Source organism: Brachycentrus maculatus, unplaced genomic scaffold, assembly GCF_059751285.1.
Source record: "Brachycentrus maculatus isolate JH-2025_06_01 unplaced genomic scaffold, ASM5975128v1 h1tg000157l, whole genome shotgun sequence".
Classification (NCBI taxonomy): Eukaryota; Metazoa; Arthropoda; class Insecta; order Trichoptera; family Brachycentridae; genus Brachycentrus; species Brachycentrus maculatus.
This window is the reverse complement of record NW_028280910.1, coordinates 1540142-1556392: the sequence shown is the minus strand read 5'-3', so window position 1 is coordinate 1556392 and position 16251 is coordinate 1540142. Positions and strand designations below refer to the sequence as shown.

At 35.7% G+C, this 16251-nt stretch overlaps 1 protein-coding gene and 1 non-coding gene across 2 annotated transcripts; both read left to right on the top strand.

The window, feature by feature from the left end:
• Window positions 1-80: 80 nt before the first annotated feature.
• On the top strand, window positions 81-12804 carry LOC148308585 (uncharacterized). Its single transcript, XM_088261499.1, has 9 exons — window positions 81-163; window positions 1623-1775; window positions 5126-5314; window positions 6011-6126; window positions 6313-6411; window positions 6744-6794; window positions 8590-8734; window positions 10823-10983; window positions 11848-12804. The coding sequence occupies exons 1-9, from the start codon at window positions 151-153 to the stop codon at window positions 12010-12012; spliced, it is 1092 nt and encodes a 363-aa protein (XP_088117625.1). The 5' UTR covers window positions 81-150; the 3' UTR covers window positions 12013-12804.
• TRNAI-AAU (transfer RNA isoleucine (anticodon AAU)) lies at window positions 6596-6669 on the top strand. Its single transcript has one exon. It is a non-coding gene; the product is annotated as a tRNA-Ile (tRNA).
• Window positions 12805-16251: the final 3447 nt, after the last annotated feature.

The following is a 16251-nucleotide window of genomic DNA, read 5'->3' as shown; positions in this document are numbered from 1 at the left end:
GCCATGTTGAATATTCTCCCGCCAATCGGAAGAGGCAGCGTTCGGAGGTTATGTTTTAGTTATAAAATTGACGGTTCTTCAGTGGTTGACAGCGCGCGCGGTGCTACAGTCAGTTCAAATACCGTGTCGAGGAAATCTCACTACAGCACTATGGGAAATGACAGTAAGTTCTAATTTTGAAATATTTTATATTCAATTCTGTATTCCATAGATGCGTGTATTTTGTAGATATGTAATTTTTATCAGGTAGGTACTTGATCTCTCATTTAGATCAAAGTGAAGTGAGTAGTCAATCTGAATAACATTGACCAAAATTTTAATATTTTGAATGTTTCAAATCATTGTTTGTTTGTTGATAATCTAAATTCATTCAAAGCTATTTAAATCTAGATTTTTTTTACACTTTTAGATTTTTATTAGACTTAGAACAAAACGAACGGCTAATATTTCTAGCCAGTAAAACTATCTAACCGTTATTTGCACTTGATGGTGCATAGGGCACTGCATCGTTTATAGAAGCAGTGTTATGTTGATCTTTAAATACAAGAAGGAAATGTGATCAGCCTTCCGCTTCAGGTATCAGTCCAGGGTCATATTTAAAAAAATATATTCAACTGAAATATCACTTATATTTTATTTCGACCCTCTTGGGAATTGAACCTGGGACCTCCAGCATATACAACAAATACAAGAAGAAATGTTAGGATGATTGTCCATCTGTCAGGGACGTATGTACGAATAACTATTTATTAATTTGAATTGTTTTTTATTAATGTGCTATTAATGCCTCGTCGTTATTGAATCGACCCAAATTTTATTATAAATAAATAAATTTAAGCTAAAAATTTAAAACATAACAATACTTCACACGAACATTTATAAATACAATAAGATAACACTTGTTTAAATAATTTTAAACAAACGCATCTATCTTTTATGTTTGAAATTACATATTATGCACACGGTAACATACTCGTGTTAAAACTTTGCATAGTAAATGCATGCATCAATTGTTTATGTAATACTATTAAGCCGGTACAAATCAAAAGTACCTATGTCCATTTAACTTTTAGCATAACCGATGGATACAGAGGTATGTTGCAAACATACCATGTTACCAAGAGAAAAGTACCTGGCTTGAATTATTAGTTTAAAACCACCTGAAAATAACCTTTTTACAAATCATTGTATGACAGAATTAAAAACGCAGATATTAAAATGGATTGTAAGGCTGAACTTAGTATTATTGAAAAGATTAAGAAAAGTTATTTAAGGTGATATGGACATGTGGAGCAAATGGATAGGGATAGAATGATAAAGAAAGTATAATTGGCAAATTTTAATGGAAGAATAGAACGAAGACGGCCAAAAAAGACTTGAAAAATAAACGATCAAATAAATATTGCGTCAATTTGATACAGTGCCCCATGCACCATTGGGTGGGGATATAAGGGCCAGTAGTGGTAAGTTATATAAAATACGAATATTGTTTTTTTTATGAGATACTTGCTAGTTGTCACTACATTCTTTACATGCTCCCGATAAATTGGACGTCCGTCGTAAATTTTACGAATTTCCCGTAATCTAGGGTAAAAAGTTATATTGATTGGTTTCTATTGCAGGCATGGTCCACGTCCGGCAGGAGGAAGCCAAGCGCTTCATGAAGGACAGCCTCATGGCAGCCGGTGCTCCCGAGAGCGCTGCAGAACAGCAGACGGCAGTCATGCTGGAGGCAGATCGACAAGGCCATTACAGTCATGGCATGAACAGACTTGGTGAGTTGATTATCCTCAAACTCTTTATAAGAAGTGTTTATTATACAGTTCAGTCTCGAAAACTTATCAGTCAATAACCCGTCATTTCGGATAACTCGATCACATCCTTGTATTTTGAGCAACAAGGTACACCGGTAACATACTTTCTTAGACAGTTCATAAGGAATTGTCACGAGAGATGGTATCATACATGGTAAAAATACTGAAGGACATTGGTACCATAAACCAAGCTAGGACACAAAACGCCGAACCCTCTTCTAGTGGAACGGAAGGTCTATTAACGAGTCAACAGTCCAGCTTCTCCTGAAGAGTTTTACGTGGTTTCCTCCCAGCAATGAGCAAATGTTGAGAAGTTCCTGATTGGCTCTTACTAGATTATCCCTCCTGTTCCCAACACAGATTTAAATAAAATATATTTACGTATTTAGAAGAAACAAAAATCTATATAATGATTTATGAACCTTGTACATAATAAGCAAGGTAAATAATAAATGAAATTCCCTTCTAAAAAAAATACTTACTCTTTCTTCATTGTCTTGGTGTTGAAGCAGAAAAATGCAGAGTGCAATGCGGAAAACAACAAGATCACGCATTTCCGTTTTTTAAAAGTAGCCATTTTTGCAATGTCAGTTTGTTAATTTTCACTATAGACGGCTTTATGCCTTCATAAAGTATTTTTCTGAGGTCTGTTATCAGGTATAAAGCCCACGAAGAAGAGATTACACTGTAGTATTTTTTTATACATTTGAGTACAGAAGATCCATAGAATAGATTAAAAGTTAACAGTGTTATTTGTAGTTAATAGTAAGTAAAGATATGTAACTCTTACAGACCTCTATTGAAAATGCTAGTATGTGAAAACTGAAAACTACCGTTGATGAGCATTGTTCATTAGACAATGGCTGTTACCGCATCAGAGTTTGCACCAAATTTTTATCACACGGTTTGACCTTCAAATTCCCGTTTCGATTACAATATGAATGATAAAAGATGTTTTGACCCAACGAAACCTTCTTCTTCTGTGGTCTCAATCTTGTAGATTGGTTTGCAACAACAAATAACACCTTCTTCGCCATTCCGATCTATTATGCGCCACCCTCTTCAGCTCCTCACGCGTTTAACAGCCCATATTTTCGTACAAGTCGTAAAGATAACGAAACTAATTTATAGTTGAAATACGAACATCTCCTTTCATGTCACGATTGATCGTGTGATTGTGACCATCGGCGTTGTCTTGATAACATCTCTCTCAAAAAAAGTCCTAAAGGCCTCCACCAATGATAGAGTTTCGCGCGTTTTGTGACTCCATTGACTTTGTCGATACCAACTACTTATAAGCGAACCTCTCTCCTTCCCAGATACCGGAAGCATTCCAATATTCATCTTACAACTTAATTCAAATATTAGTATATGACCACTCACCGAGATTTAAAGTCTATCGGTTTCGATATGTACCCGTCTCTTCGTCAGGACAATACCTACACCAGCTGTAATTTGTAAATAATGACAGTGACGTGAAACATTGTTTGCACGCTGGTGTAGTGAATCGAATGAGCGAATAAAGTAGAATATAACAAATTTATGAGGTAAATGTGATGATAAAATATTTCAAATACTTGAAAGTGGTCACGGCAGGAGTCGGAATAATCGGCGGGTTTGTATGAGGAGATGCATGAATGTGGATGAGGCGAAGATTGTTTACAAGGACACATTGGTGTGGCGTTCTATACTCTCTCCCTACCTTGCGGGGGAGCGACGCGATGGTTAGTTGGTTAGTTAAAATCCTTTGCCACCAACAACTTCGATATATTATTTATACTTATCACAATGTTGATGATTTAATGACTTGGTAACTCAATGTTGACAAAACTGACCTACTAATCTCTGGACTTTGAAGACGACCATCTGTGCTCATGTGGAGTAATTAATCCAGCATGTTGTAGCTGTTATATCTTGCGTATAAAGATCGTTGATCAAAAAGCGCCGAATCTGACATATTCATTGTTAAGCGTTGGCAAATACCAACTCCATTAATTTAAAGATTTGGACGCTTTGATGGGAAAATTAAAAGCATGTCACATATACAGGGTGGCACAAAATTATTCACCCTATCAAAAGATGTTATAATCATATTTGACATTTCGCTCACTCCTTTCAACAACGTCATATATCTAAATAATTGGTTTTTCAGGAGATCGTTTTTAAAGTTTAAGAATATGTATTACAAATAAATATCAAGCCACTAATTGAAATTCTTACTGTGCAACATATCTTTTTAGGTAAAACCTGAATGTTTTTTCTCCTTTTGAAAAATATTAAGTATGTTTAAAAAAGTAATTAAACAATACCTTTTCTTCAAAATGCAAAAAACAACACTTTCTGCCCTGTAGCGGGTAAATTTTATGTTAAAAATATACTGCTTTTGCTGGGATATAGTACATTTTCTAGGTATTCCGAAAACATGCACAACTGAAAATTGACGTTTTTTTTTATATATGTTGAAAGGAGCGAAATGTCAAATGTTATTGACCTACAACGCCATTAGCAAAAATTGCAACATCTTCAGATGGAGTAATTAATTTTGTGCCACCTGTATAAGTCTCACTAATTGCATGATCCATAATATATATTTATATTTTGTTTCATAATGTTTATGGATGTCACCTTGCCATCCCATGTTTCTGATTCGGATGACGTAATTGCTTTGTAATTAATTTGTCGTCACATTCACCTAGCCTGTCCGACGGGATTAAAATCCCACATATGAATTTAAATTCGATAACTTTGGTATTAGCCACTTACTCCATATTTTACGTAATCTTGAAGAAATTTCTTTCTCTCTTTCAAAGTTTTATTTTTTTACAAATGTCTTATCGTTATAATTTTATTTTGATGACCTGATGACGGAATGATTTTCTGAACCGGTAGTCACGAATGAGTGTTTATAAAAGTGGTAACAACAATAATTAACAATGGATGATAAGGAGAGTGTTTTATTATCATTTCAACCTCTTATCCGGACCCCAATGGTGCATAGGGCACTGCATAATATAAACGTAGTGTTATTTTTATCGTTAACAAATGAAGGAAAGGTGATCAGTCCTCCGCTTCAGGTACCAGTCCAGGGTAATGTTAAATAAATATTAGAGCGAAATAATCACTTTTATTTATTTGACCCCCCGCTGGGAATCGAACCCGGGACCTCCAGAATGATAGCCGAGCTTGCTGACCAATACACTATGGAGGCGGACGATAAATTATTATCATACCACAAAGTTATCAAAGCTTTTAATATACAAAAAATACATAATAAATATATTTGACTATTTTGTTTCGATGGTGTTCCACAGAGCTGTATGTGAACGACATCCTCACGGGGGCCTGCCATCCCGCCGCGCCCCCGGTCATCCTCAAGGAGTCGGCAGCCACCGCCTGGGTGGACGGCGCCGGAGCCCTGGGGGCTACTGTCGGGGACTTCTGCATGGACCTCGCCATAAAGAAAGCCAAGGAATCCGGTGTCGGATGGGTGGTAGCCAAACGTGAGTGTATCACACTTGTTTACATTTATTTTGAGCCCTCTGGGAATCGAAACCGGGACTTACAAGACTGTAGACAAATGCGATGACTCGGAAACAGACACTACGGTGTTTTAAGAAGAAAAAAATCTTTTTCGTAGAATGTTACCTGGATTTCGAGGAAATTAAGTTCTAACTTATCGAATACTGAGCCTTTAAACTTCTTAAAAAGTGATTCTATATTGTAAAAGTGTTTTATTTTTCTATTTTCTATTTAAATCATTTCATTCAATAACATGTTATTCTACAAATTCAACGCTAAATTAATAAATAATGTGCCACTTTATTCTTTTCCAATTTTTGACATATCTGGATAATAGATCTAATGAATTATCAACAACAAAAAAATGTCATGCCGTATCTAATAAAATATAAATTTGACGCGAAAAAGCTTTTCTTGACTGAAAATGGCGCATGCGCAATGCCAGTTAAAACCTGCAAAGTTGGTAACACTGGCGATGCTGAATTTTGAATTATGACATTTTGCAAGATCGCAAGATGGTCGCGCTTTGGTCTACCGACGCTCTCAGTAAATGACAAAATGACACAAAAATGAAACCCAATATCAACCTTTCTGTCCCTTTATTTCTTCCATCAACCAAAAGTGAATCGTAAAGGTATGAATACTGATTATTAAATTATGATATTTTTAAAATTTAGATTCAAACCACTACGGTATCGCTGGCTGGTATTCAATGAGGGCTTTAGACCAGGGCTTCATAGGCATGTCGTTTACCAATACGTCTCCCCTTATGGCTCCAACTCGCAGTAAAAAGGTTGGTAAAATATTTCTAATTTGATTAAATCTCATGTTCAATTCTAGACAAAGATACATGTTTGCCAACCAAAAAAAACTGACTAACCAATCTTAAAAATAAAACTCGTTAATAACGATAGTCCTCGTTTTAGGCAATATGTATGTATTATGTAAAAACTCTTAATTAAAAATGTGTTATTTTCAGGCTGCTTTGGGTACAAATCCGCTTTCAATTGGAGCTCCAGCAGAAAATGGAGATAGATTCCTTTTAGACATGGCAACGACGGCCGTAGCTGTGGGAAAGGTGAATATTTCATGCAATATTGTTTGCTTAGTTTCCCGACTAATTCAGATAAGATAACAGCGCTTTTATATGTGTATATAAAGATTATACAAATATATATATATCATGAAATCTTATAGTTAAAATCAATCGAAAGTGAAAACAGCATGTGCATTTATACTGTATTTTTGCGCATGGCGTCATCGGCCCATTAGCTCAGTTGGTTAGAGCGTCGTGCTAATAACGCGAAGGTCGCGGGTTCGATCCCCTCATGGGCCACATATATATTTTTGCATTTTTTTTTAATATTATTTTTGCAATTCATTCGTTTGTAATATTTATTTTTCTTTTAGATTGAAATCCAAAGACGGAAAGGGGAACCAATTCCCGAAGGTTGGGCACAGGTAATGCATATAAATATTATTTTTATGAATCGCATATTTTAAATGCAATATTTTTAGAGTACGTACTTCAAAAAAATAATGAACCGTTTTGTACGTAGGTATATTATTTTATTGGAGAAATTTCAAATGTGTATTACGAAAGCATTTCATTGGCTGTTGACTTGGATAATAAATAACATCACAGACTCAAACCGTTCTTATTAAATAACATTTTTACATACATAGATGGCGCACATCTCTCCAAATAGATTTAATATTCGTCATTTACCTTAAATTACCTTTTCAGTATGTGATATATATATATTTTTTATGTTGTTTGCTTATATAGTTTCGTAAAGATGAAAACCGGAACTGTTCCTGTTTTTTAAGAATGTTTAAGACTATATAAATTATCCAAAATTTTTATAATTAGTTAGTAATATTTTCCATTTAGAGTTATGTATTATCCGCAGGGTTGATATACTAGTAACTAGTGGTTTAAATTAACTAACTAACTAACTAACCAACCATCACACCGCCTCTCCACAGGGGTAGGCAGAGAGAATAGAACGCCATATCTGTCTTTGCAAACGAATTTTGCCCCTTCCGCATTCATGCATCTCGTCATACATACACGCCAATTATTCCGACTTCTGACATGACCACTTTCAAGTATTTGAAATACTTTATCGTATCGCGTTTTTCTCTGTCTTCCTCTGCTTCTATTAACGGCCGCATTCGCCTCATAAATTTGTTTTACTGTTCTTATTTCACACATTCGATTCACATTCCATCTCAACATACCTTTCTTAATTTTATCGATAACACTTATCTCAGCCATGTATTTTTCCTTATATCACCATTCAAACATTAATTTTACATCGTTTTGCAGCAAATTCCTCTGAAAATCGCATTTTGAGTACATTTAGTTTATATGGTTAAAATTAACCCACTAAGGATGGGAAAGGTATCTTTCTCCCCATTTGGTCGATTGATGCTTAAGGTTGGGAATGGTATCTTTATCTTCTGCACCGGCCTCATTTCGAAGGCAAAATAGAAGGAATTGTCTAACATTTTAATTATATGAATATTATTTATAAATCTCTTTATTAAGGTCTTAATTATATGTACGTAATAATCAAATCCAGTCATCAGTGGTCCACGGGCGTAAAAAATACCCTTCTGAAATGTGTTAGTAGCAGAAATATGTAGAATTGTTGGGTAATATATCCAAAATTAAACAAGGTTTATTGGATTGAATTCTACATTTATTTATGTATATCGTAGTCATACAGGAGAAAGTGACCAAGTGCATTTTTTTACAAAAACGTGATTATTGACTATTTGATATCTTACTAGCTTAATATTGCCCTGAAAACCATCCCAAAGGATTTTAAACTTGTAAGTACAATATTGATGTTTATTTTCTTGCCAAGCAAATTTAACTTAAATGGCCCTCCTGAACATTTTACGTTTTGTTAGTCGGTCACTTTCTCCTGTACGACTACGATATGTCAATATGTGACGCGTTTCGTCTTATTAAGACATTATCAAACACTGAGTTAGAGTCAGTGTTTGATAATGTCTCAAAAAGATGAAACGCGTCACATATTAACATATACATAAATAAATGTAGAATTCAATCCAATAAACCTTGTTTGATTTTGGATATATAACCCAACAATTCAATATGGAATTCTACCAACTGTCTGCAGTTACAATAAAGAAATATATATATATTTCGCCTTTGAAGTTTATTTTGAAAAAATATTTGTGTTGCATGTTCTGATCATCCAATCTGCTGTCATAATTCTAGGGTCCCGATGGTAACATTACGACGGACGCTGATCTCGCCTTCTCCACGGGCTGCCTCATGCCAGTCGGAGGAGCTGAGACCACCTCAGGATACAAAGGATACGGTCTGGGCACCATGGTGGATGTCCTCTGCGGAATATCTGCTGGTAATTATTCAATCAATTATTTAAGTTTTGAAAATAGGTGGCTGAGGCGAAAACTGGGTATAAAGTGGTATGACTTCGTCAGCAATGACGATGTGAGGAGAAGAACTCAAGAGCCCCTCATACTGGAAGTCCTGAAGAGAAATTGGACATGGTTGAGACATGTCCTTAGAATGCCACCTGAGAGCATCAACCCCTCATGTCTCTTCTTCCAACCCCGAGGATTCCGGCGCCCCGGAAGGCCGCTGATGGCCATTCACCGACTATACTCAGCGGAACTTCGAGACGCCGGACTGACCGGGGAGGAAGCCAAGTAGATGGCGCGTGACAGAGTGACTTGGAGACGTCTCGTGTTGGCCATATGCTCCACCTATGGAGCGAACATGGAAAGAAGAAGAAGATTATTCAGTCATTCAATTATTCAATTGGTCTGGTGTTTTCTTCCATAATAAATATTAGAGTAAAATATTACATTAAGTATTTTGGAGTTAGTAGCAACATCGATATAAATGTTGAGACTCTAAAACAAATCAACACGGCTGCAGCTATGGAACAAGGATGCCTCAGAAATTCAGTGTGGAGGATACAATTATTCGTAGTACCTTGTCGTTTGAGATATGGTCCATCCACGATATCCTTACCATTCTTCTGTAGGTACTAATCTCAAATGCATTCTGCCTATCCTTATGTCTTTCAGATAACCACCAACTCTGCCCTTGTAATATCTGGAATGGTACCGATCGACCTGAAAGTAAAAGAATTCTACGAGATTTACCACACCAAGTTGACTGGCAACATCATGGGACTATCCAGTGACAGACAGATTCAAAAGAGGATTCCTTTTAAGCATTTGAGACACCCTGCAGAAAGGACTCCATTAAACATTTCTTTCCCAGGTGACATTGCAAAGGACGACAGTACGGCTAATATTTATACGGATGGAAGCAAGATTGACGGAAAGGTTGGGGCTGCTTTCGTAGCATACATAAATAATTCCGAAGTAAAAGCAGGAACCTTCAAGCTAGCCGACGAGTGTAGTGTTTTTCAAGCAGAGCTGATAGCTATAAGAGAAGCTGTAAAATGGAGTAAGGAAAACTCACAACTGAGTTCAATTAACATTTACTCTGACAGCAAATCGGGGCTAGCAGCCCTGCAGGTGGACTGCTCATCAAACTGCGTTATCAACTCAATACACGAGCTACTGCGTTGTGCTAACTCTCCAATACATCTGATGTGGGTGAGGGCACACGTAGGACTTAAAGGCAATGAACGTGCGGATGAGCTTGCAAAACGCGCAACCATCAAAAACTCGGCGCCAACTTTCTCAATGATTCCACTGAGCTACGTGAAACGTTTGTACCATCAAGAATCCTTAAAGGAATGGAACAAAATATATAAAGCATCTGAAAGTGGAAAGACCACAAGACTTTTTTTTGAAAATGTGCAAGATGCTATTTCTATTCTAGACAAACACGGGAGAAAATATTTTCTCACACAAATGCTGACAGGACATGGAGCCTTTAGAGTCTATTTAAACCGTTTCGGCCTTCGTCCTGATCCATGCTGCCCATGTGATGGCACCACTGCTCAGTCTGTGGAACACGTACTGAGATCTTGCCCAATGTTTGAGCGAAACAGGTGGATTCTCCAAATGGAGTGTGATGCTCACAACATCGACTCCCTGAACCCGCAGGAGATGCTAAAAAGCGGAGTCGTCTCCAAATTATACTTGGACTACCTGGAAAGTTTAGTTGTGGAGATGAAAAACTACAATGAAGGAGGATAAACGTCGGAGCCGGATAATACTTACGGAGCTCAATGCAGTGGAGTGAAGCGGCTGAACGCTGCTCTAACCTCTTTTTCTCTCCCAGATAATGCATACCCGAAAGCACTAAAGCAAAAGTGCAAGAATCCCGTACCCGTAACATGACCTTGCATATATAAGCAGGGTGCAAAAAAATGTGAGAGGGAGAAAAAAAAAAAAAAAAAAAAAAAAAAAACCACCATGTATCCCAGTCATACCTTACCATATTTAGCATTAATTTGGGTAAAGTTTTCAATCTTCTACTTTGTTTTAAATGCATTCTTTAGGTTCGTTGTATGGACCCCACATTCGCGGTTGGTCTCACCAGGGAATCGGAGGAGAGGCCAACTTGGGTCAGTGCTTCATCGCTGTCAACCCTGAGAGCTTCGCTCCCGGCTTCCAGGGTCGGATGAGTGAACTCCTGGGGCATCTGCGGGGCTTGGAACCAGTAAGTGTTATCCAAAGTTTTTATACATATATGATGAGTAAGGTAGGTTCTTGTCTGCCTCAGTGGTGTAATGTTTAGCGTGTTTAGCTACCCTGCTGGAGGTCCCGGGTTCGACTCCCGGGGGGAGGAGGGTGAAAATAAATATTAAGTAATTTTACACTTTAATATTTATTTGATATTACCCTGGACTGGTCCCCGAAGCGCCGGAGTGATCTCCTTACCTTCGTGTAAGTATAATCAAGACAACACTGTGTCAATACGGTGCAGTGCCCTATGCACCATTGGGTGTGGATAGGGGTTAGAATGAATGTATGAAAAAAGTAAGTTAGTAATTATCTTCCAAGGACTCTTACAAATTGGCAGTTCAGAATTTTCAAAAGATAGAAATTTTATTTTCATTTATTGATTCGGCAGTCACTTTGTGGTAAAATCTATCCATTTTCAATTAATGTTTTACTTAGTAAATACCGCTATTTCTTAAAATCTACTGTGACACGTGTTTCAATGCATTCCACATCATTTTCAAACACCGTATGACACGTGTTTCGATGCATACGGTGTTTGAAAATGATGTGGAATGCATTGAAACACGTGTCACAGTAGATTATAAGAAATAGTGGTATTTACTAAGTAAAACAATTATTAAAAATGGATAGAAATTTTATTTAAATTATTTTGTTCATATTAATATGGTCTACATAGGGAACGCATATGGTTTAATTAATATGGATAGTGTTATCAAGTACACAATACTTATATATTTATATATATATATATATATATATATATATATATATATATATATATATATATATATATATATGTGTGTGTATCCAGCTAAATAATTTGTGTTTCTTTCATCAGGTGGATCCGTCGAAACCAGTTCTAGCTGCAGGAGACAAGGAGGCAGCGATGGCAGCAAAAACTGACAAGGAAGGCGTCATTCCGTACAGCAACAATCAAATGGTTTCTTGCAAGGGACTCTCTGACAAACTCAAAATTGATCCCATCAAATATGTTCCTTTGTAATCACACGTCATTTAGATTTTACACTGATGTGATACGACAATATGTGGAGCTACTCTTCAAATATTATTTGGATATAAATTTTGAAAGTTAAGGAAAAAACACTGATAACCCTGATTTTCTATAAAATATGTTTGTGATTACAGTAGTACCCCAGAAATCCAAAATCCGAACAAGATTTTGAAGACATTTGTAGGAAGACATTTAACCCTAGATGACTAAACATTTCGCTCACTCCTTTCAAGAACGTCATAAATCAAAAAACTTGATTTTTCAGGAGAATATTTTTAATGTTTAAAAATATAACAATGTATTAAAAATAAATATCAAGCCACTTATTGGACTTTTTACTGTGCAAGATCTTTTTAGGTAAAACCTGAAGGTATTTTCTTCATTTGAAAAATATTTAGTATTTTTAAAAAAAATAATCAAACAATACTTTTTCTTCAAAATCCAAAAACAATATTTTCTGCCCTGTAGCGGGTAAATATTAAGTTAAAAATATGCCTCTTGTGCTGGAATATGGTACATTTTCTGGACATTCCGAAAACATGCACAACTGAAAATTGACGATTTTTGATTTATGACGTTCTTGAAAGGAGTGAGCGATTTGTCCACCCAACGACGCCTTTCTCCGAAAAAGTAAGGCACTTACTTCCCTGCACCCCGCACCCGCCAGGCTTTGTTTACGGAAAAGTGATTTATTGTTAAATGTCTCTTACATTCATTCCTAATAAACCAAACTTATTTGTCATGTAACCAGTTACTATTTTTAATAAATACTTTTGATAATTGTCACGTTTTTAATTGCGTAGTCCGCGTGACGAATGTTTAGTTACTATGTATCTACAAATATGGTTTAGTTATTTAGGGTTAAAAAAAAACACGCAGAAACACATTTATTATTACATAATTTTTATCCATCTCCGTAGTGTAATGGTCAGCACGCTCGGCTACCGTTCTGGAGGTCCTGGGTTCGATTCCCAGGGAGGGGTAAAATAAATATTAGTGATTTTCTCACTGTACTATTTATTCAATATTACCCTGGACTGGTACCTGAAGCAGAGGGCTGATCACCTTTTTTGCGCAAGATTACACTGCGTTTGTATTTCGCAGTGCCCTATGCACCATTGGAGTGCAGATAAGGGTTTTATTATTATTTATTATTAAATTTATTATCTTCTTCTTCTTCATCATGAGCCCTCTGTCCTCCACTGCTGGATATAGGCCTCTTCCCCTTCTTTCCATAGCCTCCGGTCAGTTGCTGCTTGCAGCCAGTTTTTACCTTTTTTTATTAAAATTATAAAGTAATATAACCTAATTTTGTTCTATAATTATAGAAAAGTGAATAAATCATACAGTATAGTACCTACCTATATTGCTACTTAAGTACTGTTTGTAATATTAGCTTGAAATGTAAAAAGTCAATTGGTTGAAAAGTAAAAAGTGAAATGTAAAAGGCATGTACAAAGTAACTATTCTTCTAACCCTTATCTACACCCGATGGTGCGTAGGGCACTGCATCTTATTGACACAGTTTTATCGCGATCGTTACTTACATGAAGGCAAGGTGACCACTCCTGCGCTTCAGGGACCAGTTCAGGGTAATTTTGAATAAATATTACAAACGTATTACAGATTAATTATAACAACATAAGTACTGTAATGTAAAGTACTATGTATGTACTGTATTATAAATTTCTCGGTAAATCCGGTCTTTTTCAAATCCGAACAGGCCACAGTCCCTATTGGTTCAAATTTCCGGGGTTCTACTGTATGATTAGGTAAATTTAAACAAGTACTCCACGGTTATGACTTGTATTGTTCGATAGATAGAGTTTTTAATTTTTATATTAAATGTTACGTAGATATGTAAATTTTTACAATTATATCATACTAGATGCAACCGGCCACACGTTCCTATGGATCATTCTGGTTAAATGAAAAAAAATGTTATAAAGCACAGGTTTTAAAATATTTCATTAAACGCTTGTGAAGTGATGAATATACTAAAAATCTATGAAAGATAATGCTATAAAAAACATTAAAAATGCTAAGTGACAGCAACTGCTAACAAACATGCACGTCCTCTATGAACAATGTTTAGTATTTCGTGTCTTTCTGTTACGTTCAACAGATGTCACTACCATTGTGTTTTTTTTCTTCTAAATAAGCAATTCTTTGTACCTGTCACAGTTTATAAAAACACATGCGTATTTGAATGCAACATTGTGTCAAATTTTCAAAGCAATCAGTGAACAGTTTTAGGAGATTTAAAATTTTGAACAAAAAAAAATTTACAGTTTTATTTATATATTATAGATAGAAATTTGGAATTTGATTTCACATTGAAAAATATTAAGGTAATTTCTAATTTATATGTAATGTTGAAACTCTTAATCCTCTTATAGGCGCAATATTATATGCATATCTAAAAAGTATGTATACGATAATTTAAATGATATGTCTTGGTATCGATTAGTCCTGGACCAAAATTTTTCTGTAGTGTTTTGAAAAATCCTCATGTGAAATATTAATTCACTAGGACAAATTGACACTGAAATATTTGGCCCAATAAAGGGCCCAACTTAACCAAACTCAATATAAAATGAATCAATAAATATTCAAATATCATTATAAATACTTTATATATTAGTTAACAAGTTCGCTGCCGGGTTAGGGAAGCAATATTTCACCAGAAGACACGTAATTTTTCTTGATAATAGATAAATATTTTCCATAAGTAAAATTAAGTGCAAAAAGTCTTTAAAATTGTTATTTCATCTACGCCGATATGACTACATTCGCTTAACACACAATGCCGACGAATCCGAATATGAATAATATATTGAATACACATCACGCGCGGGTGCGTGATTGACAGCAAATGAGTCAAACCCTTAAACGGTTAACAATTTTCAACTAACACATACCGTATTTTACCGACTATAAGACACACCTCAGTTTGTAAGCAATTTTTGTTAAATAACACTTTCAACATTTTTATTATTAGATTCCAAAACCAGACTTTTTTTAAAAATCTTCAAATTAAATAGAAATTTAATTAATTTCAAATTAATTAGGGCGTGCTCGACTCGGAAAATATTGCATTACACAATTGTAGTGTGTTTTTGTGTACTATAAATGTATGAATCGCCTTTTCTTGACGACAGTTGTGACCAAGGCGATTCAGTTGGCTTGGCCATGTACTCCGCATACCTCCTGAGAGCCTTAATAAAGCTTGCCTCTTTTACAAGGCATCAGGTTCGCGCCGCCCAGGACGACCACTGCTGACAACTTGTCGGTAGTTCTCGTCAGAACTTCGGAACGCGGATCTGACTTGGGAGGATGCAAGGGAGCTGGCAGCCAACAGAAAAGCCTGGAGACAGTTTGTGGACTCCATATGCTCCACTTAGGGAGCGGATATGGTTTAATAATAAATAAATATATACAGGTGTTGTGTAGTGGACTACATCACTATAATGTTGCCAGATAGAGATGGATTTCCCGCGGCATTTGGATGCCGCATTTATATGATTATTTTTAGGACTGGTGAGAAATTTAAATCAAACACTGGGCATTTTCATATTAATTTTAAGTATAATGAATTTTGTAGGCAATTTTCGAAGAAAAATGTGTATCATATAGTCCGTAAAATACGGTATATGAAAGAATGTGAGTTAAAAACCTTAAAATACATATGTGTTCCCTGAATAATTCATAACTTATGGGTATCTATTGCATCTTATGTGCAATAAATGAGTTTTGTATAAAAATGCTCAAATTTAACTATTTTATGCAAATGATATATTGCAAAGTACAATTTTCGGAATCATAATCAATTGAAATGTCCAACGAAATTTATATCCTAAACTTATTCCATTGTTGTTTGTAGTGTCTTTATAGTGATATAATGTTGTTAATAATAAAAAATATTATAAAAACAGTTATTTTCCTTTTATTCTAAAAACTATTTCATTTATTTAAACCCTTGATTGATGTGGATGACAATGATTATCAATGGTGAAGTTCTCCGATGGCTAACTCCAGTAGAGAATCACTATAAAAGGAGTTCCTCGTCATTTTGGATGGCCAACTTTCAACTTCCAGACTAGCACAGTTCAAACAGGACTTCGTTTTTATCCTCTTTTGCCGCCCTTCCGTGATCCGACATGATGGTTTTGTCTCTGAGGTTTTCCGCTTTTACTTGCGTACAAATGGGAGCTGGCGTAATTGAGGTAT

Excerpts from the sequence above, each read along its gene's own strand:
- LOC148308585 (XM_088261499.1), top strand. Across the intron at positions 6,412-6,743 it reads CGGCCGTAGCTGTGGGAAAG|ATTGAAATCCAAAGACGGAA; the intron begins GTGAATATTTCA and ends TTTTTCTTTTAG. Across the intron at positions 8,735-10,822 it reads CCTCTGCGGAATATCTGCTG|GTTCGTTGTATGGACCCCAC; the intron begins GTAATTATTCAA and ends TGCATTCTTTAG.